Raw genomic sequence first — 25,381 nt, 5'->3', positions numbered from 1 at the left:
TGCCTGGAGAATCCCAGCAGGTCAGCCCTCACTGCTGCCCACAATAATCCTGGGAACCAGTTGCTGCTTCCGGCTGCTTGGGACGCAATGGGAAATAAACCATTGTTTAGCTTGGAGCTTGGCCCTTTCCTACCACCCAATCCTTCCCCTTCCCATTGTCCTTGTCCTCCCATCAAGGTACAGGATGCAGCTGCCAGCACAACAGCAGAAAGAATGGGGAAGGGGCCAGGGGAAGCAGATGAGGCCATCCCAGGAGAAGGAAGACGCTTCAGCGGCAGACAAAGGCTCAGACAGTGGGCTCCGTCAGCATGGCATGGGACACTGGGCGCAGAACTCAGGCTTCAGAGGCAGACAAATCCCAATTCAAGCCCCAGCATCTGCCACTGATGTCCTGTGTATTTCCCTGGGCAAGCCTCTTGCAATCCCTGAGCCTCAATTTTCTTCTCAGTTACAGCAGGGATGAAATGCTTGCCTAGTGAAGATTAGCTTATTGCAGTGAGGATTAAACCAAAATGCCTGATACCTAAGTATCATTAAATGTTCATTTCTGTTCCTTCCCCACTTTTTAACCATGGCAAAACACCAGGAAAAAATTATTGCAAAGAGAGTTCTCAGAATAGATGAAAGAAGCATTTTCTATTAGATAAATGAAGATATATCATCAAAATCACATTTAATAAATCTGTAATAAATCACATTTGATAATTAATCACATCAGTGGAACAGTTGACATTTATTACGCTCTTACTGTGAGTCAGGCACATTATTTCTTTTTTTTTTTTTAAGTATATTTTATTACGTTACAGTAGTCCCAATTTTTTTTCCCTTTGCTCCCCTCTGCGCAGTACTCCCATTCCCTCCAGCAATCCCACCCACCTTAGTTCATGTCCATGGGTCATGCATATAAGTTTGGCTTCACCCTTTCCTATATTATTCTTAACTTCCCTCTGTCTATGTTGTACAAACCAATTATGCTTCTTCGTCCCTGCACCATTTCCTCATTTCTCCCTCTTCTCCCTCCCAGCTGATAACCCTCCAAATGGTCCTCATACCTATGATTTTGTTCCTATTCTGGTTTGCTTAGTTGGATTTTATTTTTATTTTTTTAGATTCAGTTGATAGTTGTGAATTTGTTGTCATTTTCATGTTCATAATTTTGATCTTCTTTTTCTTAAGTAAGTCCCTTTGACACTTCATTTAATAATGGCCTGGTGATGATGAACTCCTTTAGTTTTACCTGTCTGGGAAGCACTTTATCTGCCCTCCTATTCTAAATGATAGCTTTGCTAGATAGAGTAATCTTGGTTGTAGGTCCTTGCTTTTCATTACTTTGAATACTTCTTGCCAGCCCCTTCTTACCCGTAAAGTTTCTTTTGAGAAATCAGCAGATAGTCTTATAGGCACCCCTTTGTAGGTAACTCTCTGCTTTTCTCTTGCTGCTTTTAAGATTCTCTTTATCTTGAAACTTTGGCATTTTAATTATGATGTGTCTTGGTGTGGTCCTCTTTGGGTCTAGCTTGTTTGGAACTCTCTGTGCTTCCTGGACTTGTATGTCTATTTCCTTCGCCAAATTTGGGAAGTTTTTCTTCATTATTTTTTCACATAAGCTTTCAATTTCTTGTTCTTCCTCTTCTCTTTCTGGCACCTCTATGATTCAGATGCTGGCACGTTTAAAGTTGTCCCAGAGGTTCCTAAGCCTCTCCTCATTTTTTTCAATTCTTGTTTCCTCATTCTGTACTGGTTGATGGTGTTTTTCTTACTTATGTTCCAAATCATTGATTTGAACCCCGGTTTCCTTCTCTTCACCATTGGTTTTGTGTGGATTTTCCTTCATTTCATTTAGCATAGCCTTTGCTTCTTCCCTTATGTGTCTGTCCTACTTAAGCGTATCTGTTAAGCCTGTGAGCATCTTTATCACCAGTGTTTTGAAGGCTACATCTGTTAGGTTGTCTACCTCCTCGTTTGTTAGGTTGGCTATCTCCTCGTCGCTTAATTCTCCCACTGGAACCTTGATCTGTTCACCCTTTGGGGCCATACTTCTCCTCATCTTGACAGGCTCCTGTGTTTGTTTGCCTCTGTGTCTTAGGTAGAGCTGTCGCACCTGTTACATTGTAAGAGATGGAGCCTTAGGTATTCGTCAGTACAGGGCAATCCATTTCACCATGTTGTGGTAATGTATGTGGGGGAAGGGTCTGAAAGGGAACAATGCCACTTGCTCAGCACTCGCCCCTTTTCCAGGCACTTCTCCCACTTCCCGTATGGGACTGGCGCGTCTCTCTAGCTGTTGCCCTGGCTGTTGTTCCAAGAGTGGGTGGTTCTGCGGACATCCTAGGACTGTGGGGGCCCTTTAAACAAGTGGACTCCGCTGAGAGACCGGTAGTTTCTTACTCCGCCTCAACCCCCACTGATTTGCACAGTCAGAAGCAATGAGGCTTTATTGTCCCCAGCGCTGGGACCGTGAGCTGCACGGTCTGGTCTGGTGCTGGGAGCGCTCCCCAGGTGTCCCTCCTGACTTTTTAAAACATGTGCTGCGCTTTCCACCGGCCTGCCGCTGCCGCCAACACACTGCATCCTCTCTGCCCTGGCTCCGCCCCTCCTACCTGCCTGGATGAATATTTCTTATTTATATCTTTGTTTGTTGGATTTCCATATAGCTTGATTTTCTGGAACTTCTGGTTGTCTCTAGTTATGAGGTAGTTGTAGTCCTTCTTAGTTGTAGAGGGAGACGTAGCATGTCGGTCTAGGCCTCCATCTAGGCCCAAAGTCCCCACATTACTTCTTCACAACTACTCTATGAGCTAGATATTATCAGGGCCAACTTCATGGGTGTGTGATCAGTGTAGTTGCACAGAAGGGTGCCCCACAATTAGGGTTTAATGTTCTGTGGTTCCCAACTTGAAATTCTCAACAATTTTATTTTGAATTTGTGTTTTGTAAATGAAGTCCAATGGAACACTGGAGCATGCACTGGGGACCTGGAGACTCAGCTCACACGTAGTCCTTCCTCTCATCACCTCTCCACCATCTTTTCCCCAAAATAGGTTCTCAACTGCCTGTTGCCCTGACCTACTTCTGTCCTAGGCAGCAGCCTGGTTGCAGGGAGGGTTGACCTGAAGGTTCATGTCAAGTCAGAGGCAGGGTCCTATGTCCCTGTAATTAGTCCTATGCCCAAGTGAGAGCAACAGTCAATAGTGAATAATGAACAACATGACAGGTTGAGCAAGAAATAACAAAAGAAACAAAAAATACTTTTCCTGCTTTTTAACAAAGGGCCTTGCATTGTCATTTGCATTGGGCCCCACAAATCATGTAGTGCCAGATCTGTGTACTATTATTACCAACATTTTACAAAAGTAGAAACTGAGGTTCAGAGAGGCTCAACAATTTGGCCAAGATCACACAGCTGCCAGTGGCAGAGTTCAGATACGGACCTAGATCCCAGAGGAAAGAGGACTCTGAAATCTTAAAGAGCTTCCATCCAGTAATTAGGAGCTCTAGAACTGATTTCTAACTATGACCCTGAGTGGGTTTGCCCCCACTGTGTGCCTCAGTTGTGCCACATGATAGTGCTCTGTGGAGTCTTCCAAGGTAGCACAGGGTCTCAAGATTTGGCTTTGCCACTTACACAGGATGGGATTTTGAGCACAGGAAAGCCATCTTTGCCCATTTTCCCCACAGAGCTACTAGGATTCCACAGGCATCACCCACTCTGCAAGTCACTTCTTGGTTTATAAAGCACTATCATGCCACTTCTTCCCCCAAAAAGCACCAAGCAGAAGGCCGGTAAGAAATGTTCTTATTCCCATTTTACAGACAGAAAAGTTAAGGCATGGGAACTGCAAAGTGACTTACCCAAGCTCACACTGCATATGAGGCAACAGAGCTCCACAGACACAGGGTCATACAATGAACATCCCCAAATGAAAAGATGGATCACAGCCTTGGGAAGTCCCAGTGTAGGAGGGCACCAGGGCTTTTCAGTGCAAGAACCCTCACTCTGAGAGGGTTTGCTTAATCTCTGGTCTTTAGGGTTCTAGGTCTGAGGAAAGAGACCAGAGAGGTGCCAAGAGCTTCTGAAAGAAAAGAAACACCTGGCCAACAGTTTTCAGAGGATGACTCATCATCTTATGGGATGTTTACCTAGCACAGGAGGGGTGTTATCTATAGATCCATAGACAAACAGGCGGACGGACAGAGGGACCAAACAAAAGATCCAGCAGAAGCATCCCCTTAGCTTTCCACTCCTCCAGTCTCCTCACCCATGACCAGCCCACTGGCCAGTCCTGGAAGAGGTCTCCACCTGCAGAGGGCAGGGTCTGGCTGACCAGGGTCATTGCAGGTGGGTGATGCCTCTGCGGGTTCTTCAGCCATGTTCCCCTATTGTGGCCATAAGACAGAGGAATTAATTTAAACGTATTTAATGTTGATTAAGTTAATTGTATTAAATTGTCATATATAGCAAGTGGCTACTGTGTTGGGCTGCATGGGTCTACAAACAAAAGGAGACAATAAAAGCAATAATTGAACCATAATTCAGGGTTTCAAAAGCACTTTCACAGGCATCTTCTCATTTGTCCCCATTTTTCAGAGAAAACTGGAGTTCAGAGAATTTAAATGGCTTCCATGCTAACAAAGATAGTAAGTATTAAAAGCATTATTTAATCAGGTCTCTTGATTTCAAAACTCCACTCATACAACTCTGCCCACTTATGAGAGCATCACATATTTATTGGGTCATTGTTAGTAGGTGACAAACAAAAGACAGGTCGCAGCTTTGAGTGTGTCTCCCTGAACAAAGACAGCTCTACTTCCACAGTAAGAATGACAGTGTAATTGCCACAACACAAATTTAGTGATTTTCTACAATGTAGCTAAAAACTTGCTTTAAACACCATCTATATCTGATAACTCTCACATTTATATTTCAGGTCCCAACCTCTGCCCAGAACTCCAAGTGGACATACCAAACAGTAGTTTGATATTGAATTGGCTTCTCAAGCTTGCCCCACACCTGCTCTTCACCATCTCAGTAACTGGCAATTCCCTTCTTCCATTTGTTCCACCCTAAAACTCTAGAGTCCTCCATTACTCCTCTTTCTTTCACTCTGTTCATCTAATCCATCAGTAAATATTATTAGCTCTACCTTCAAGAAGGCTCCAGAACGCTCACCAGTTTCAGTTCTGCCACCCTTGTCTATCATCATCTCTATGTGGACTGATTTCCTGGTTTCCCTTGTCTCTTTCTTCCCATTCTCTTTTCCACACAATAGCAAGAGTGAGCCTTTAAAATTTTAAGCCAAAGTACGCATCCTTTCAGCTTAACCTACCAATGGTTTTCCAAAGTCCTCACCACCGCTGTCCGGGAGGCCCTGCACAATCAGGCCCCTGATGCTTGTCTGACCTCATTTTCCACCTCTCTCCTCTTTGCTCTTCAGGTCCAGCCACACCAGATCTTCCAGGTCACTCCTTCCCAGTGACCATTGCACAACTCACTCCCTCTCTTTCTCCCAGTCTATAACGAAATAACCCCTTATTCCAAAGGCACTCTTCGTCCCCTTACGTTTCAATTTTTTCATAACACTTATCAACTCCTGACACTTAATATATGTCTGTTGTTGCTCTCCTCCCACTAGAATGTAAGCTGCAGGAATAGGCTTAGCAGATACAGGATTCCCAGTTAAATCTGAATTTCAGATTAGAAAAAACTAATTTTTCAGTATGAAGATGTCCCAGAAGCTGCATGGGATATATTTATACTAGAAAACTATTCGTTCTACTGAGTGTCTTGTAGTTATTTTTGTTTACTAAATGTGGTATCCCTACTCACGAAGGGAGGAACACGTAGTTATTTTGCTCATTGTTGTATCTCCAGCGCCAGAACTGCTGCTGACCTCTAGTAAGTTCTCACGTACAGTATTCCCTCACTTATCGCGGGTATTATGTTCTAGACCCTTCCCCACGGTAGGTGAAAATCTGCGAAGTAGGAACCTTACATTTATTTTAGTATTTACATATATTTTATGGCTTTATAAACCCTTCCCACACACTTATAAACCATTCCCACCCAGTCCCTTAACCTTTTCCACACTTTTATAAACACTACTTACGTTTCTAAATATATTCTACACTCTTAAACCTACGTAACTTTAACAACATACGTATACAGTATCGCAAAATCCCGCGATATAGCGAAAAATCCGCAATAAATAATTAAATATAATATTTTTTTAAATCCCTTGATACAGTGAGCCACGGTAAGTGAACCGCGATATAGAGAGGGACTACTATAATTACGCATGAATGACTGTTCAACCAGGTCATGAATCTGCAACACGCCTGAACTTTTAATAAACAGCCTGTGAGTCACAGGGGGCGGAGCCTCGAGGCTCGTTAAGCTCAGTTGACAGCTAGGGCCCCAGGGGGCTGATGAACTTTTCAAGCCTGTGGAGCAGCTGGTGTCCTACCTGACCCCACGCCGGCCCCTTGGGAAACAAAACTCCTCCTAGCTCAGGCGAGCAGCACGCCCCTCTGGGGGAGGGGCCTCCTCAACCTGCAGGTGAGACCCAGCCCTCGCCAGGGCCCAGGGCCCTTGAACGCCCCGCCTGCCGCCACCACTAGCGCCGGTGTGACGTCACCAGGATGACGGCCAATGGAAACGCGGCTTACTGGCAGGCGGCGCCAGCGGTTGCTGCCAAAGAGGAAGTGAGCTGGGGCAGTAGCGATGGCCGGGGGCTGGAACCCGCGCCGCCCTCCGCCGCCGCCAGCGCATCGGGAGCAGTCACGGCAGCGGGCAGAGAGGGGGCTTGAGTCGCGGCGGGAGTGGAGGAGGCGCCTGTGAGTGGCCGAGAGTCGCCAGTGCCGGAACACCTCAAACTCTGGGCGGGAGTTCTTCAGGTGGGCTGAACTGCTGTCACCACCTCGCATCACACCCCCCTCCCCAGTCCTAGACAACAGGGCTGGGGTCTCCCCAGGCGCTGGACTGGCTTCTCTCAGGCTGAGCACTCCGTGTCTGTCTTGGACTTTCTGCAAACTCAGAACGGAAGCCGGAGGCCAGTGAGCACCCCCGCCCTGGGCATCTTTTCGTCCAGGCTGTGTCCTGGTTATAGCAACGGGGTGCACCCTCCTGCTGTCAGCTGTCCAGCTAGAGAGGGACTGGCGCGTTCTGTCTCGTTCTGCGCCTCTCCCTCGCCTCCCATTCAAAAACAAGTTTCTTTTCCCTCTCCATCGGAAATCCTCTCTCGGAAGTCTAAAACACCTATCTGTGTGTCCTTCCCCAGTCCCTGGAGCACGCTTTGAAATATTACTACGTATCAGCGCTGAGAATCACTTGTTCTTGACTTGGCTTTTTATCCCCTTTGGGAGACAAAAGTCCCCTGAACACCCTCTTAACTGACACTTCACACCCAGGATCTTATTCATTTGGATCACCAGCTCCCTGGCCATATCTGTGTGACTTCCCCCACCCATCCGAGTTCCAGTTTCCCCCGAACTCCAATCTCCAGCTTCCAGTGGATCTGGTCAGCCCCACCCCTGGGTGGGAGTGACCAGGGGGCTCTGGCCCAGGATCCTACAACCCTGGAAGGCAGCTCCAAAATAGCAAGAGAATTGGGCATTGGGTACGAACCTGGCAGCTCAGGAGTGGGTGCTCCACTCACCCCACACAAGAAGATGAAAAAGCGCAAAGAGCTCAATGCACTGATTGGCTTGTCTGGGGACGGCCGGAGAAAGAAGCCCAAGAAAGGCTCAGGCCACCGCCTGCTTCGGACTGAGCCACCTGACTCAGATTCTGAGTCCAGCTCCGAGGAGGAAGAGGAATTCAATGTAGTTGGAAATCGCTCTCACTTTGTCAAGTGAGTGATGCAATGGTGAGGGTTGGGATGGGAAAAGACAGTCTTACACTACCGATGGAGCAAATTGAGCAGGAGAAGGGAGTTCTTAGGAACAAAAGCAAAGAAGAAGAAAAGTTGTTAGGGAGGAGATGAGCTCAGGTTCTGAATGAAGGATAAGTTAGAAATTTATCTCTTAAGTGTACGGAAAAAGAGCTCTGACTCTAGGATGTAAGTGTCAATGTGGGGAATATACCAAGAACCCAGAGACACCAAGTTGGGAGTAGCAAAGAAGCTAAGAATAGGAACATGGGAGCAGAGAACTAGCCTTTTTCTTTCTTTCTTTCTTTTTTTAGTGTAGGAGAGACAGGGACCTTAAGACTGCAAATTATTTATTCTTTGCACTCTTGATGAGTCTGAATCTTGGTGATGAGAGCACATGGTGAGGGCCATACTGTAGAAGGTATGAGCCTTGAGAGTAATTGAGCATGGAGAACAAAAAGAAAAGGGAGCTTTTTTCCAAACCACTTTTAGATGGTGCAGCCACTAGTCGTCGTTGTCGGCAGCCGTCCGTCTCGAGAGACGATGGTGTAGCTTCTTAAGAGTCTATCTGCACCGCCGAGAATGGCTGTGCAGTCTGACTCGGGAGTGACACGGTATCTGTCTCCTCCCGTGTTGAATCGACATCTTGCGATGACGCTGGAATGTCCTCTCCAGTGAAGCTGAAGCTACAGAGCCTGGGCAGGGTGATATGGAGGGTCTGCTGTTGCCCATGCAGCAGACCCCCCCCCTCTCTTCGCAGCTGAAGGGTCCAAGGGAAAGACGAAGTCAATACAGCTTGGCTTCAGGTGCGCCGCAGGAGTTGCCGGTGTTGACTACAACGTCAAACCGCCTTAGGGACTCCGGCTCCGGATTTTCTGTCGGGGTCACTAGACAGATCCAGTAATGATCATTGAGGATACTGGGAATTAGAACCCAGGGTTGGGAAAGGGCTGAAGGGAACCTTGAAGGCATCTTGCACCCTCTCAGGGAGTACATTGAAAGAAAAGAGTATTCTGCTGAGGCTGTGGAAGCAAGGGGTAGGCAGATGATTGGGGTGGTAAAAGATATTGAACCCTTCATTTAAGGTTTGTTTGTTTAGAGTGTCTTTGTCTTTTTATTTCATTAGAGGAAGGATTTGGCTTCTAATGAACTTTGCCAGATTAGGTAGTTAAGAACAAAATCCTAGGTTTGGGTTGTGAAAATCTTATAAAATGGAATAGCTCAACTGGAATAGTTACCCTATAGGGTTAGTTTAGATCTTGAATGTTGATCTACTTTGGTGTGAAATCTAACTTTTTTCTATGCTTCCTTTCATCTGAGCTAATAAGCTAGTCTACCAGGGGTCCACTTAACCAACAGTTCCTATTTCTTTCATTCCATTCACAGTAAAACTTGCTCAAAAGTTTATGAAGTTTCAGTAAACTGGAACAGGGTAGGGTTCCCTGGAGTGAGCACATATTTGACAGAGATAGGTAAGTAAATTACTGTTCAGTGATGGAATTGCAGAAAAGCTCTGGTCTTCACACTTTCCTAACCTAAGATTGTTTCCAAAGACCTGACTTGATGGTGATGGCAGTGAGCTGCAGTTCCCACAGGTGCTTCCTGTGGCCTACAGGAAGTCTGTCTATTTCATGTGAAGTTTTGAAACTTTTGTACTGAATAGATGAACTCTTCATAGGTCATGTTATTTACTTATTTTCAACTTACTGTTCATATTTAAATGTGTTAATGTGTTTTTCCTGGTAAATCAACTGGTTATTTACGAATATAATTGCATAGGAACACATGTATGTTATTTCTAATAAAGCTGTGCTCGTAATCACTTTTGTACTCTTGGTTGAATTTGTTCTTGTGATCAGGGGAGACTATTTACGATGCTGCAAGATCTGTTACTCCCTCTGTGCTTTTGTCATCCTTGCCGCCTGTGTCGTGGCCTGCGTCGGCTTGGTGTGGATGCAAGTTGCTCTGAAGGAGGATCTGGATGCCCTCAAGGAGAAATTTAGAACAAGTAAGTGATCACATATTTCAGAGTATTATCTTGGATTCTTTTCCAGGATCTGGGACAGAGTGGACTGTACTAAAGAATTTTGCCCACTGGTGAATATATTATTTTTTAAGCATTTTTTATACTCTTTCTTAGCTGTCAGCTTGAATACAGTGACGTTTTAAACACATAAACAAAAACACAGTGTTTATGCACCATCAGGACAAATAGTATCTGGAAAATGGTGTTGTAGTTAATACTTAGGATACTAAACACAGAAGGGAAGCACTAAGGTCCAGGAGTCTAGAACCTTGGTTAACCTCCACCTGTTGCCATTTGATACTTCCCCGAGTACGAAGTGGCAGTAGTAACCCTGGGCTATTTCCTTCTTTCTCACTGGGCCATTTGAGAAAGAGTATGGAAATCTGTCAAAAAACAAAAATTTCCTCCTTAAAAACTAGGAACATAGGAATGGGTAGTAATAATAATAAGAGCCAGCACTTATGAAGAGCTTACTGTGTGCCAAGTCACAAAAAAATATTTTTCTTATGAGTGACTTTCAAAGTTTAAACTTTAAGTTAAAGAGTTGTATGTATTCTAAATTATAAAGTTGTATTTTGCACATTCAAAGTACTTTTTCTATAAAATGTATTTGCACAATAGCTTATACCAGGTTTAACCTGAATATCTTCCTTTAACAACACTGAGATACTTGCTTCTAGGTTTCAAGAGTTAATTTTCTAAGCTAAGGAACCAGTTCCAAGCTAATCACAAATACCCTAACCTTAGCAGCATTTAGCACACCAGGAAACTGACCACCAGGCTTGCTCAAGGTCATAAAGAAAGCTGTAGTCAGAACTGGAATTAGAGTTTTCTTCCCATCTTAAGCCTTGGGAGATCACAACATCCTAACTCTCCTTCAACTAGCTTCTCTTTGCTGCCTGGAGTTATTCAAGTTCTGAACCTGATCTAGGGACAGCTAATCCATAGTGTGTTGATCACATTCCTAGTGATGTTGCTTGGGAAAAAAATGTTGAAATACTAACTGGTTTTCTTCTGAGTTTCTCGATTCAAGGAGTGGGCTTGGTAAGTAATGATCCTCTGCCAGAATCATCCTGACCTATATGTTTCTTCAAATGATGGAATCAGAGTATAGTGTAAGGAAGAATGAAATTCGTATTCTAGTTGTCCTTCCTTAATGGTTGTCCTTAGTAGTATTGCAAGGTGTTTCTAAGGCCGGTGTTTTCTTTGTAAGTAGTAATCATAACTTGAAAAAGAGGTTCTCAGAAATAAAGTTTAACTGTAAATAACCATAGAAGACACCTGTCTGTGGCATCATCTCTCCTTAATTAGTTGGGCTTTTTAGGTTAGGCTAGAGCTTGTTTTGATCACATACAGCAATTATTTATTTACTCATTTCAAAACATTGCCCAATTTTACCTCTCAGATTCCTTTCTCTGACTCCTATGTGTTTACAGGACAGCCATGTAGTTTATACCTTAGCTTTTCAGCGATTTCTTTGTCTAGAAATGTATATTTAAAGTGTATACATGAAGTAGACCTGGCAATCAATGAGTCAACAAATACTTATTGAGCACTTGTTAATACCAATTCCTGGAAATACTGTATTCAAGAGATTCCAGGAATTGTACTCTGGACTGTGAAACCTGCTTTATATCAATGAGCAACATTCCCCTGAGACCCCTCAGCGTGCTGAATGAAGCAGATTTAGAATTGTCAGTTTAGCTACAGTGGAAATGCCAGCACCTGTAATGCCTAAAGCAGTGGTTCCTGAGGGATAGGGGTGGGGCCTGGGGCATATTGTCCGTCCATGGGCTGAACCATTGTGGACCACTTACCCAAGAATTTTTTGTGAAAACCGTTACTTTGACTAAATGAGGTCAATCTTGTAAAGCTTCAATAATCTTACTTTGAATTATACTTCTGCCTTAAATCTATTTCGACAAGTTCGTTTTTACTTCTTGTTTTTCAGGACAGTGGAAGTCACTGACTCAAATAAGACCATCTGCTGATCTCGCTTTAATATTTTGAAAAATTCAGAGCCTATTGTTCTTTATTTCATTAAGTTTTCCAAGACACTTGTGAGGAAAGGAGGTAGGGTTGCTGAAATAGCTGAAATAGAAAGCAAAGCAGATAGGCTTGGTATTTTTTCATTGTGTTCAAGGAGTAAGTTGATCCTTAGGCTAAAAGTACTGGCTGGCCTTGAAACTCTTAGCTCAGTATTCTTTTCCAGAACCAGGTACTTGGAAAGGCCTCCACAGTTATACTAAGGAAGATTCTATTCCCGGCCCTCCCTCTTTGTCACTCACTGTGAAACACTAGAGTGATAGAAAAGAAGCTGGAAAAGAAGGAAAGTATTAATGAATTAAGCATCTCCTTTATGGTCATACAGCAGAGCAGCAGTTTGGTCATGTAGTACAGAACTTAAAAACGGTCTTATACTAATGCGGGTATTAGGATGTAAGTGTTTATGATAGCTGGAGTATGCTAGAAAGAGCTCTGGACCTCAGAGGAAGAGGTTTTACTATTCAAGCCTGACTTGCTCATTACTAGCTGTAAAACTTGGACAAGTCACTTATTCTTCCTGAGCCTTCACTTTGCCATCCATAAAACATAAAGATGTATTTGTGCTACCAAAGCACTTTGGTCATTCCTCCATCACAGTATCTATCACACCATATAATAGGAACTCTGTAACAATGCCTCGCTCCCTGCTAAGCTTAGAGCTTCAGGGTCTTTTTATGAACTCGTGCTGAGTGTAAGGCCGGGCACATGGTAGGGACTCAATAACAAATTTAATACTTACATAAAAGTTTATTGCAAAGTATGAAGACTTATAAAATATTGCTGTTGTCTTTATATGTTCTGTCTGAACGGTATATGCAGAAATCGTCATTTCCTGATCTTGAAGATCAGGAAAAGAGCTAAGTTTGAGTATTAAAATTAATATAATTTTAAATGAATTGCTTCCCATGTTGAAAGAACATGAATAAGTAATCATAAGCTACTTGTTTGCTACATTTCCTCTCATTTATTGTAGCCCAAGTTATTTATGTGTTTGTCTTCCTCTTCTACCTTCTGCTTCTCTCTCTCTCTCTCTCTCTCTCTCTCTCTCTCTCTCTCTCTCTCTCTCTCTCTCTCTCTCGCGGGATACTTGGCCACCTGACAAGGGCAGACATGTGGGATGCCCTTTGCAACCTCACTGAAAACATAACAGAAAGTTGCTGAAATGTGGAGTGCTACATGAATTTTGAATGGTAAAATGTTCTTATTATATGAGATGAGTGTAGTCCTACAAACCAGGTGTAAATCAAATGTTGTGTTAAAAGTACTTACAGAAGCCCTGGCCAGGTGGCTCAGTTGGTAGGAGCATCGTCCTGTGTACCAAAGGTTGCAGGCTGCTCAGGTTTGATTCCCTGGTCAGCACACAGGAGGCAAACCAACCAATGTTTCTAACATCAAATATTTCTCTCTCCCCCTTTCTCTCTCTCTAAAACCAATAAACGTATCCTCAAGTGAGGGTTTTAAATAAAGTTACGTAGGGAAGTCTGTTTATAAAAAAATTCTTTGGTGTATATTTTTGAAAGATAAATAAAAATATCTAATTTCTTTTAATAATTCTGAAATTTCAGATACTGGGCTCTGTTGTAGGGATACCACCATATCACCTTCCCCTTAGCCCCCAAATTTGTCCCTCCTTAATTGTTGCCCTTTATGATTTCTAATTGAGTTTATCGAGTTTTCTTTGTTTAAATTAATAAGCTAACATGATCTCCATTTCATATCCTACAATTATTTCACTGGACAAGCATTTGAGTTCTCCTGTGTATCTGGCACAGTAGTGGGCCCTGGGAATGCATAACAAATAAGATTTGTTCCCTGTCCTCTTGCAGTTCTCGGTCAGTCTGGACACAGACAGGTGTATATTACAACGCAGTATGTTGAGTGCTTGGCAGAGTTAGGAGTGGTAAAGAGGTAGCAGTGGTCCAAGGTGGAGGTACAGCTATTTGTGCTGAATTTTGAGATGAATTAACTAGGCTAGGGTGGCAGAAGTGAAGAAGGGGCAAGCGAAGAGCATCTAAGCAGAAAGGGTAAAGTATTGTACAGGGTCGCTGAGGTTTAAAGAGGTTGGTGTGCCAGGAAAATCTGCTTGGCTAGAAAGTAGATTGAAGAGGTAGGTAAAGTGATGAGAAATGTGGTTTAAGAGGTAAGCAAAGGCCAGAGTTACTCAGTCAATAATACTTATTGAGTGCCTACAATGTGCCAGGTATATTCTAAGTGCTGACCGTGCAGAAATGCACAAGACAGGCTTGGCACTTATATTTTAGTAAATTGTCTTACATCTGTCCTGTGTGCCAGTTTTTGGTTTTAAAGAAAGCATATAATAACTACTCTAGCACTCTGTGCTTTAAAAAATGATGTAGGTTTTATTTTAGAGGACCAGCCATTATCATTATTTTTCATAAAAAGGGAAATTAGTGTTTAATGTAAGAAGAGAAAGCACTCTTTCAGACCTCTGCCTTCAGGCTGGCAAATCTCTAAACCATTCAGGAGATACTGTTTCCCAAAGGAAAGGCCAAATATCACCCTCTACTTCACTTAACATGTTTCTTTTAACTTTTTTCAATTTGAGCTTTTGGGTTGATTTAAGAAAACACTCTGCTGTTTATGAAAAAGATTTAAAATCTTAGTACTTATAACAGTAGTTGAAAGGTGGTAAGAATCCACCTTGCATTTGACCAATTTGAGATAGAGAAAAGTAGACTTAATGCACCTAGAGATATAACTTATGTCACCTGGAGCATTGAAGGAGGAAGGTTTATAAATATTCACTGACTAATCAAAAAGCTCCTGTATGGGGCTGGTCAATACTTAACATTTATTTATCACTGTATGCCATTCTTTCACTTCTAAAAGTCCTATAAAGTATATTTTATCTCTGTATTACAGATGAGGAAACTGAGCTCAAAAAAAGTTAATTTTCTCAAGATCACAGTAAGTTACAGAGTTGGGATTCGAGTCCAATTGCTGATATTCATCGTTACCATTTTTAACCATGTGACTTAAAAGTTATATTGCCAGTAGTGAAATAGTCCCAGTTAAAAAGGAACTTCAGTGTTAAAGATACACATGTACATAAATAAAAGAACATACAGTTGATAGATACAAATTTAGTCTTTATCCTCCCAGAGTTAACTTTTGTTAATCTACTTTCCTGCTGTATGATCTTTTTTTCTTCTTGGAGCCATGAAGGAATTTTATGGCTATTTATGATTGTTCTTATTTTTGCTTTTAGTGGAATCTAATCAGAAAAGTTCATTCCAAGAAATTCCCAAACTTAATGAAGAACTACTCAGCAAACAAAAACAACTTGAGAAGATTGAATCTGGAGAGCTGGGCTTGAACAAAGTCTGGATAAACATCACAGAAATGAACAAGCAGGTAGCAAAAGTGTGATTTTTATTTCTGTGTAAACTATGCATGTCTAATTTTGTTTGGACTAAATTCGTAGGTATTGGGAACTCCAAACTGTTTTACTTTTTGCAATGGCTTTTGCATATTGTGATCCCGACACATTAAATTCAGGTAAAATAGGTAACAGTTATGTATTTACCAAATAATTAAAATGTTAAACCTTTCTGCAAAGGATAGTCTTACAAAGTAGAGCAGTTTAGAGGGAGTTGGAAATTCTTGAGTCAGCTCTCTTAAGGAGCAGTGTAGGTATCAATTTCTTTTTTAAAAAGTGCCACCTAAGCCCCAATTTAAAAAAGGATAGCCTATTTTTATTAGATAATAGGAGGTTATTTTATTTAATAGAGTTTACAAACTTACAGATACAGTCTTGAGGTATACACTATACTAAAACCAATCTGGAAACCACCCACAGCTAATGATAGTTTATTCTAGCATAGCATAGGAAGAAATAGTGGAGTTGGCTAAATACCTTGACCAGGCAAGCTAGCCTAGGGGGGAAAACTTTCCCAATCCTTAAAAGGACTTTGATCGAGCATCTTGCATGAATGTAAGTTGCCGCTGGGTAACTATAGCCACTACCCTCAGTTTTGCAGTTTAATTAGGAAAGATGTGCATTGAAAGGAAAACTCAAGTACTAAAAGAATTGTACACCTGCAAAGTGCTTAAAAATGGTTTTGCCATCCTTGTTAGGGCTAATAGGATATCCTCTTTTTCAGAATGAAGTCACAAAGTCCAGAATCAGCCAGTGGCAAGAAGCACTGTTCTAGGATAAAGGGCTTACACGTATTTCTGAAACACCCCCCACCTTGAGCAGTAGTGCAGGAGTGGGGCAACTCATCACTTAGACCAGAAATCAATGGCCTGAGGCTGCCGCTTTAAAACTTTTTCCTGGAACCCACAATTAAGGAAGTTTTACATCATTCTCCAATAAACACATACGTACATATATGTAACTGAAATAAGTTCCTGAAAACATTAGCTTATCCTGAATATTATGATACTTTATTATATTTTCTATTCAGTTCTATTTCATTTTTTAAAAATTATTTGTGAAATAATTGATCAGTTGCAGTATTTACTCATTACCACTTATCCTTGGACTCTTGGTATTTAGAAAAAAGCAAGTATTCACTCTTTATTTTTGCAAAAAGAATAGGATAAACTGTGGCCTTGTATTCACAGAGCAAATGAGCAGCTTGGCCAGAGATTACATCAAGTGAAAATCGGCCACAGTGAAGCACTGAGAGATAATTAGCATCTCTCACTGGGGCAAACCAGAGATTCCATTTAGATAGTTACAGAGTTTACAGTTCTGAGTGAGAACAAGATCTTTAAGGGTGAAGAACAGGCACTGTCAGCTATTAGCCATCTCCTTTTTGTAAATCAGCATATAAGAAGAGTCAAAGGGGAAATGTGTACTTGGTGTAAGAGGACAGGTGGGTTTTCAAATCTTTACTACATATTTTGGTTTCTCAGTTCTCTTTAAATTGGAATCTAGAAACAAAATAATCATTTCATTCCTGTTCTACCTCTTACATTTAATGCAAAAAAGGCCTGGGAAGGAAGGTATACAGGAAAGTTTGCTTCAGTCCTACGGCTTCATATATAAAAGTAGGAGAGATTGAACTAAAACTCTTTCCATTTTAGCTTCAGTAGATCTTCAGGGATGGTGAGACTGACTGATGAACCAGCCTGAGGCAGAGAAATTCTCTGCTGACATGGGCACAGAAGGACAGGTGGTGGTAACATAGAGCTTTATGCTGGTCCAAAGGAAGCTCATCACTCTGGGTGATTTTCTAAAATTGCACACATCCCTGATGGAGAGGCATTTGTCCTAAACCAAAATAGGTGTAAAAACAAAATTAATATAACCATGTTTCTATAGCTAAGAGTAACTGTCAATTAAGATGCTTTTAGTGACAACATTTTTAAAAGCAATTCAAAGTGGCTTAAACAACAAAGCAAAAAATTTATTAAGTCACTTAACAAAGACTGTTCTTATAACAATATGAGTTGAAGTTAATGCAGCCTGAAAAAAAAAAAGCCTTTAGTTTAAAATAAGTTAAAATCAATTTTTGCATTGAAAAATATTTAAACTAGTGTTAAAATCCCATTTACTTTTCTGTTTTATTTATGAAACCTCATTTCATACCCATGCCCATTCTCAACCAATTTAGGGAATCTCCTCTCCCTTCTTTGAAAACCATTAATTCAACAAATGTTTAGTGAGCTACTTTATAGAGTTAAGCCTTAGATTCATTCCCATGTTCAAGTCTTTTACAGTCAAATAGAGGAGATAGAAAAGTGAATAGTTATAAAACAGCCTGATAAGCAATAAGAAGCCAGTCTATATGAGCACTGTGGGGACATTTTTCTATATGTATCTAACCCAGGCTGGCTGGGATCATGGGAGGCTTCTCAGTATCTTGAACTGAGTGCTGAAGGACAAATAGGAGTTGGCCAGATGAATTCTGCAGAAGGAAAGAGGGTGTCCTTATCACTGCACTTGATCCAAATCGTTTGCAGATTCCATATTTGCAAATTCACCTACTAGCTAAAATTTGTTTGTAGTCCCCAAATTCATACTTGTGGTGCTTTCACTTGAAAGGTGTACAGTGGTAAAAAATTCGAGTCACCTAAAGGAACGTTGCCAGTTGAGGTCAAACAAGACCACATTCTTCTATGTTTCAGCTCATACTATAAACAAGTCTCCTTTTCATGATATATTTAGTGCAATGGTTTTTGCACTTCTGTGGGGTTTTTTTGTTTTTTTGTTTTTTTGTTTTTTTTGTGATTCCACTACTGAAAACGTACACCCAGCATAGTGTTGAAGTCTGTCTCGTATTGCTAAGTTCAAGAAAGCAGTGAAAATACATGTGTTAGATAAGCTTCATTCAGGCACAAGTTCAACAATATACATTAAGTAAGATGCCTTTAAAAGAAACACACATAAAACAAAGTTATGGATTGTATTGATCAGTTGGTGACCAGAGGGCTCTTGGGACATTAACTCTGCACTTCCCTTAGGAGCAGTGGTTCAGTAATCACTAAATCAGTGTTTGCTGTGAATTTCCAGAACAATGATTTTCAACCTTTTTCATCTCATAGCACATATAAACTAATTACTAAAATTCTGCGGCACACCAAAAAATATATTTTTTGTCGATCTGACAAAAAAAAAGTATAGTTTTGATTATTCACACCATATGGCCGTTGTTGTGTTGGCTGTTGTCATTTATTTATTCGACAATCTAAGGGAAAAGAAGTCAGTGCACCTGACTAAATAGTCCGGTATTGCATGTTTTAAAAATTCTTTGGCCCACCAGTTGAGTATCGCTATTCTAGAACATAACTACTGTGAATAACCAGAATTGACTATATGTGCAAAAATACATATGAATGAAAAACATAGTGTGTCCAGGGGACTTTTGTATTTCATTATAGCATAGTTTAGTGGAAAGAGGCCAGAAGTAAGGATATGTCAGCAAGAGTCATGAAGGACCTTGAGTGTGTCATGTTCTGTAGTATGCTCTATATCTTTTTCTTTTGGCACTTGGTCCAGATACCTTATAGTATGATACTCACAGTAGTCCCCGCTTATCCAAGGGGAGTATGTTCCAAGACCCCCAGCGGATGCCTGAAACTGCGGATAATGCCAAAACTTCTATATACTATGTCTTTTCTATTCATATGTACCTATGATAAAATTTCATTTATAAATTAGGCATAGTAAGAGATTAACAACAGCAATAATAAAATAGAGCAATTGTAACAATATACTATAATAAAAGTTACGTGACTGTAGTCTCTCTCTCTCTGGTAATTTTCATATTTTTCAGTTCAAATCTGTTCCTGAATCTATGTAACCATCTCTTAGTTGCAGTAAACGGCTGGGCGTCACTGTTTCAGGGGAGACCTTGTTGAAGTCTTGTGTAGGCTCAATGCTTTCTGGCACACCAGAAACATGCTTTCTGTTCATGTCTTCCACCCACAAATTTAATGCCATTTACATATTAACTAAGCACTTATCACACACTGTGGCCAGAACTTTTTCAGTCAGAGGTGCAACAGCAAAACTAGCACGATTTCTTCTTCCTTCACAATTTCACAGATAGAAGATTCATTCTTATCATATATCTTAGCAACCTCAGCATGTGATTTTTTTCTTTCTTTATTAAGTGGAGAACTTTAACCTTTTCACTTAAGGAAGCACTTTATAGCTTCTCTTTGGTATATCCAAATTGCCAGCATCACTACACCTGAGGTCTGGGGCTATTATTAAGTAAAATAAAGGTGACCTGAACACAAGCACTGTGATACCATGGCAGTCATCTGATAACTGAGACAGCTACTAAGTGACTAATGGGTGGGTCCATATACATTGTGGATTCCTTAGACAAAAAGATGATTCATGTCCTGATGGGATGGATTGGAATAGCAGGAGATTTCATTACACTACTCAGAATGATACGCAATTTAAAACTTATTTCTGGAATTTTCCATTTAATATTTTTGAACCACAGTTGACTGCAGTTAACTGAAACCACAGAAAATGAAACAGTATAATGGGGGACTACTATATTTGTGTATGCATCTAATTACACTCGAAGGTTGTGCACTGTAAGCATGTGCTTTAAGCATGACGATAATGATGGCAATTAAGATGATAACTGCCATTCATTCATTAAATGCCTTCTTTGTGCAGGCCCCTATTGGAGGCACTGCATATGAGATCTCCTTTTTGCTTCTATAGACCTATGAAGTAGGAGGTGGTATCTCCATTCCACTGGTAAGAAAACTGAGATTCAAAGAAGTTAAGTAGTTTGCCCAAGGTCACACAGCTGTGTAGCAGTGCGAACATTAAAATATTCAAGTCCTGGGAGCCTATTTTTTTCCCAGTTTTCCTTTCTGCCTTCCATCTTTATATCCTCTATGAAATGCTGTAAGTGCTCAGTAGATGAAGTTGAAAGGATGTGATGTCAAGTTCCTACTAGAGCTCATAATCATTCATCATTGATGGTTGTCTGTTTTAGTAACTTTTTTGCTTACTATTTAAAGAACACTTAATTTTAACCCCAAAGCAAAAAAGCAGCATTTCAGACTTCATAGTATAAAATGGTCTGCAATAGCTATTTTTAATTTTGGTAATGAAAAGTCATGTAATATGCATAAAAGTCATGACTCATCTTTTGGCTGGAATTTGGGTTTTTTTCTTAATGGTTTCTACTTAATTCAACTTTTTAGACTCTGAATTATAGTGTGTAACTTTCAAGGATAAGTTCTATAATGCTTGAATCGGATCTGACATTCTAGAATGTGTATCAGAGACCAGAGCAGTCCCAGGGATGATGGGAGAGTGCCCCTTGTCTCTCCATTCTAGTTACACATGTAGTTTTGCTGTACGTTCCCATAGATTTTTGGCATTATTCCACTCTAAAGAAAGGAGTGCTGAAAGGTGGAATCCAAGTATGCAGTTTATGGAAACGTAGTTGAGTCCTAGTGACCAGTGTGTGGTCCAGGTCTTGTAAGTGATGCTTGGTAATTAGAGAGTTAATGGTCAGCTCTTCGGCGCATACTTTCAATGATGCAGCTGATCCACAGGCCTAGAGAGTTAGGGGCGTGGGGAGAAGTGGAATGGTACCTCAGGTTATCCTTCAGGCATTGGCTTTCAGCTGCTCCTCTGGGTTAGGGGAAAAGGTAGCTGCCAGCCAGCCACACTAGTCATTTGTGAGGCATCACTATTCTTGAGAAACTTAATCAAATAATTACACAAATAAAGAACTCATTGGCACTTTGAAAGTTGTCATACATAAAAAGTTTTCTTGGGCCTATTCATGCTGTTGCTCCCTACCTATTACCAAATGCCACACTCACCTTTCTAACCTAGGAAGAATACCTGTTTTATTTTTATATATAAAACTTACTTATCCATCAGAGTCTAATTTGAGTTCTACTTCAGTGAAGCCTGTGCTGTTCAGCCTGCACTGACATCTTTTCTCAGAACTTCATTGAGTATCACATTTAGTACTTAATTGTTTCTTTAATATTACCTACCTCCCTCTACCCCTCTACGTTCCACCTCCATCTCCCCCTCTCCCTCTCTTGCTCATATTATGGACTCCTGCGACCAGCATTCTTTCTATTCTTCAAATATGCCACGCTCTTCCCTGCACTGGGGCCTTTAACCCAGCAATTCCCTCTGCCCTCAGAAGTATTTCATTGAGTTTTTCTCACCATCCAATCTAGAGTATCTACCCAGTCACTCATCAAGTTACCTTATTTTAATTTTCTTCTAACATTCCACTAGCTGACACTACATAAAACTGTCTGTCTTCTTGCACTAAAGTGGAAACTCCAAAAGATCACTGACACCTGTGTTGTCCCTCACTGGTATAAAATAGGGTTCAATAAATATTAATTGCAATAGTGAATGAAGAATGGTTTGACACCCCTGAACATTTTTCTCCTAAAGGGAAAAAAGAAGAAGGGAACTCAAGTTCCCAGAGTCCTCACCAGACTCTCTTCTTCAGAACACACTGCTGCTCACTCCTAAAGCTCTGCTCAGATCTTTTGCGTAGTACTTATTATCTGGTACTTCTTTTTCTCTCACCTTCTACTGTGATGTAAGTCGCATAAGGCAAAATCTCGTGATCTTGTTTGCCACTGTCTCCACAGTGCCTGCAGCAGTACCTGGCACAGAGAAGATACCAAACATTTGCTGAAGGAAAGAATAGGGGATCAGGTTTACTTTGTCCTATGTAATAAGTGTCCAGAAACTGTAGCGGTTATTCTGTGAAGCCCTCTGAATATAATTGCTATTGGTAGGTCTGTGTCTTCATACTAGCAGTTGGGGCAGGAAAGCGGTATGGAACCAGGAATCTATGAAGAATATTTAGAGCCACACTGCAAGGTTCTTAGAATGCGGTCTCTGCAGCCTGAAATTGACTATTATACAGATTCCCCCAGCCCTCATCCAAGGGAGAAGTGCAGCTATTTAGAATTCTACCCCTAAATAACAGAAGGGAAGACACATTTTATTTTGATTCAATTTCTGTTTTAATATATTCAGTGCATCAGTCAGCCAGTCAGTGGGTAGTTATTGAGCCCCTTCAGGGTACAAAGTAGTGCTTTGATTGAGCTATTGAGTTTGAAATATTAATCACATTGTTAAACTAAAACTCAATCCCCAAGTAGTTGAAAATACTGTTCAACTTGTAAGGGTACAGTTCCTGTAGACACATTTTGTGATGATGGGCTTTTATGTTCCCACTTGGGCAGGAACAAAAGTTCAGTAAATAACTAAGGTGTTATTTTTTACCAAAATGAAATCCTGCAGGAGTCCTTGATCATTAGCTTTCTTTCTGTCCAATTGTTGAAGGATTGTGTTGTAATCACTGTGGTTACCATCTTTGGGGTAATTTAAGATTTTTGGATCTCGTAGCTGCCGGGAGTAGGGTAAAGAATAATAATTGCCTTTCCCTCTCTGGCACTAGTGTTTAAATTGGGCAGGGAAAGAAGAGGTTATATTTCTGCCTCCCAGATCTCCAGTCCATTCAAGGTATGAGCAGGGTATAATGTCTGGATCACAAAAATGCATAAAACCAAGGGTACCTTGAAATCAGCATCATATGTAGTTTGTGAAGGAAGCACTCACTGTGCAAATTCTGTTTTCATTGTTTGTTACTACTTTCCCCCCCCAGATTTCTCTGTTGAATTCTGCAGTAAACCACCTCAAAGCCAATGTTAAGTCAGCAGCAGACTTAATTAGCCTTCCTACCACTGTAGAGGGACTTCAGAAGGTAAGTTCTATGTGTAGTCACTGAAATTAACCTACTGCTGTAATTCTAGCTTCTTAGAAGTTTTCTTTGAAAGCCTGGCATTTGAAATTACCTGCTCCAGGAGGGGATTAATAGAGCATATCACTGTGTTCTAAAGATTTCAGAACATCTCTGTTTTGGTCTGGTTAGTTGGGCCTTTACTTCGCACTAAGTGACTTTAGCTCTGGTTTATGTGGATTTGTACCTTTTTATTTGGCTCTCCAAGTACCAGGATTGCTCTGCTGGGACCCTTATGCTAACATATGTGGGTTTGCTTTTCATCATTCACCTTTTCAATTCATCATCCACAATGTCTTCATGAAAGGAGACCAGTTATACATGAGAGTTGCTCTAAATTGCTATTTATTTTATTTTTAAAAAGATAATTTGAAGAAATGCAAGAATTTAAAATTCAGGACATGATAAGTGTTGACAAGGATGTAGAGCAAAGAAACCTTTCAAACACTCCTGCTAGGAGTATAAATTGGTAAAAAGCATTTTGGAAAACAATATTTATTATTTTATAAAGGTAAAGATGCACATCCTGTAAGCAGTTCACTTCATATATACCCTAGGCTCTAGGGCCTAGGCAGATGATAACCTGGAATTTTTGCTTATTTGATCCCTGGAATGCAGGCCTAGAGCAGGAGGCAGTGATCAAGCAGATGAGTTAATACATAGGGATCTTTAGAGCTGGGTGGGGAGAGTGAGTAGGAAGAAGAAGGAGCCTACTTTGAATATAACCACTATAGCAGGAAATGGAAGAAGGGATTCTAGAGCAAGGGAATCAAATCTAGAGTCTTTAACTTTTAAAAGTTAGTGTGTAATAATTTTGATTTGATTACATGCCAGGCTCCATAAATATTAACTGTCTCCACAAAGGAGAACTTCCTAAGCCAAAAACAGAAACAAAGCTTGCTATTTTGTAGCCACAGCACCTGTGTGCTCAGTCTCCATAGTTTGCTATATGTCCAATATGGTCATCTCCTTATAACCTTATTTTGGGGGGAGGGGGATTTTTTGTGTATATTTTGTTTTCGTTTTTTGTTATTAGCAGGCTTAATTCACTTTACTTTTCTTGTACAAAATTATGTGGTGGCCACAGTTTGAGCCTGGCTCCTCTGCACAGGAACTCCAGTGTGAGCCTTTATAAGATGGTCAGTGAACTCCTGATAGAGAGACTTGGTGAACACAGTCTCTTTCTAGAGGTCGGGGTGAAATAGCTGTAGGTCTTAGAGAAGCCATCGAAGGTGGCCTTGGCGAAGTTGCCCAGGGTGGCAGTGCAGTATCCCCTCGCTTGGGTGTTGCAGGCATTGATATTGGCCATTAGCAGCAACTTCTTGGGCACAGGGACTGGGAGGGGGATTGTTAAAACCACTTCAATGAGCAGTAGCTGTTCCATGTAAATAATACCTGTTCATTATAGGAAAATTAGAAAATACAGGTAAATAGATGAGTCATCCACATTATTACACAGGGATAGCTAATGATAATTTTGAGAGGTATTTTCTTCAAGATTGTTTTCCCTATGTTTATAACTCTAAATAAAAAAGTAGGGACAACTTTGATGGGGCCGAGTGCTTCTTGCCATTGTTCCCAAGTATCAAGTGCAAAAAAGGTGGTCCTCTGTAGGCAGCCTTTAGCACAGAAGCAACTCTGGCAGTCTTGCATTAGTAAAGGAAACTGGTTTATTCTTGCATTCATTAATTCAATAAACATCTGTGGAGCTTCTTCCAGTGTGTGCCAGGCACTTTGCAGTTGTTGAGAATACCAAACAAGAGCTTACTATCTTCTTGCATCGTGATGGGATCATACATGCAGCCAGTGAGGATTCTCTAACAGGAGATGTCTTTGAATGCCTGTAGCTTCTGTAACAACAGAGCTTGCTTACATAACATCCCAGCTTAGAGACTTCTACCCAGTGTGTTGCAAAGCTGTGTGTTTACAATGTCGGACACTACTTTTATTACAAGTGGCTCAGTTTTGAAGTGGTAGTTCATCTCAAATACCTATCCTCAGTGTACTCATATAATTTAAAAAAAATTTTTTTTAATGTTGAAAGTATCATCTCTTGTTCTCTTGGATTCTTGGCTATCAGTGTAATATAAAAGTCCTTGGTTAAAAATACTAATGTGACATAAAATTTTCAGTCTATCTCAATAAAAGGCGAATGCCCCATCCCCCTCAAAATAGTAGCATTCTTTTGGGTGTTCCCT

At 41.0% G+C, this 25,381-nt stretch overlaps 1 protein-coding gene across 2 annotated transcripts in view; it reads left to right on the top strand.

The window, feature by feature from the left end:
* Window positions 1-6,727: 6,727 nt before the first annotated feature.
* Window positions 6,728-25,381, top strand: part of EFCAB14 (EF-hand calcium binding domain 14) — a 36,000-nt gene continuing 17,346 nt past the window's right edge. For both annotated transcript variants that reach the window (XM_090269397.1, XM_090269396.1), the window contains exons 1-4: window positions 6,728-7,850; window positions 9,728-9,876; window positions 15,170-15,315; window positions 23,049-23,147. In XM_090269397.1, the coding sequence (XP_090125523.1) occupies window positions 7,669-7,850; window positions 9,728-9,876; window positions 15,170-15,315; window positions 23,049-23,147 (576 nt within the window). In that variant the 5' untranslated portion in view covers window positions 6,728-7,668. The remainder of the gene's footprint in view (window positions 7,851-9,727; window positions 9,877-15,169; window positions 15,316-23,048; window positions 23,148-25,381) is intronic.

This window comes from Furipterus horrens, unplaced genomic scaffold (assembly GCF_987537825.1).
Source record: "Furipterus horrens unplaced genomic scaffold, mFurHor1.1.pri manual_scaffold_3, whole genome shotgun sequence".
Taxonomy (NCBI): domain Eukaryota; kingdom Metazoa; phylum Chordata; class Mammalia; order Chiroptera; family Furipteridae; genus Furipterus; species Furipterus horrens.
The sequence above is the reverse complement of the archived record's forward strand: the minus strand, read 5'-3'. Positions and strand labels throughout refer to the sequence as shown.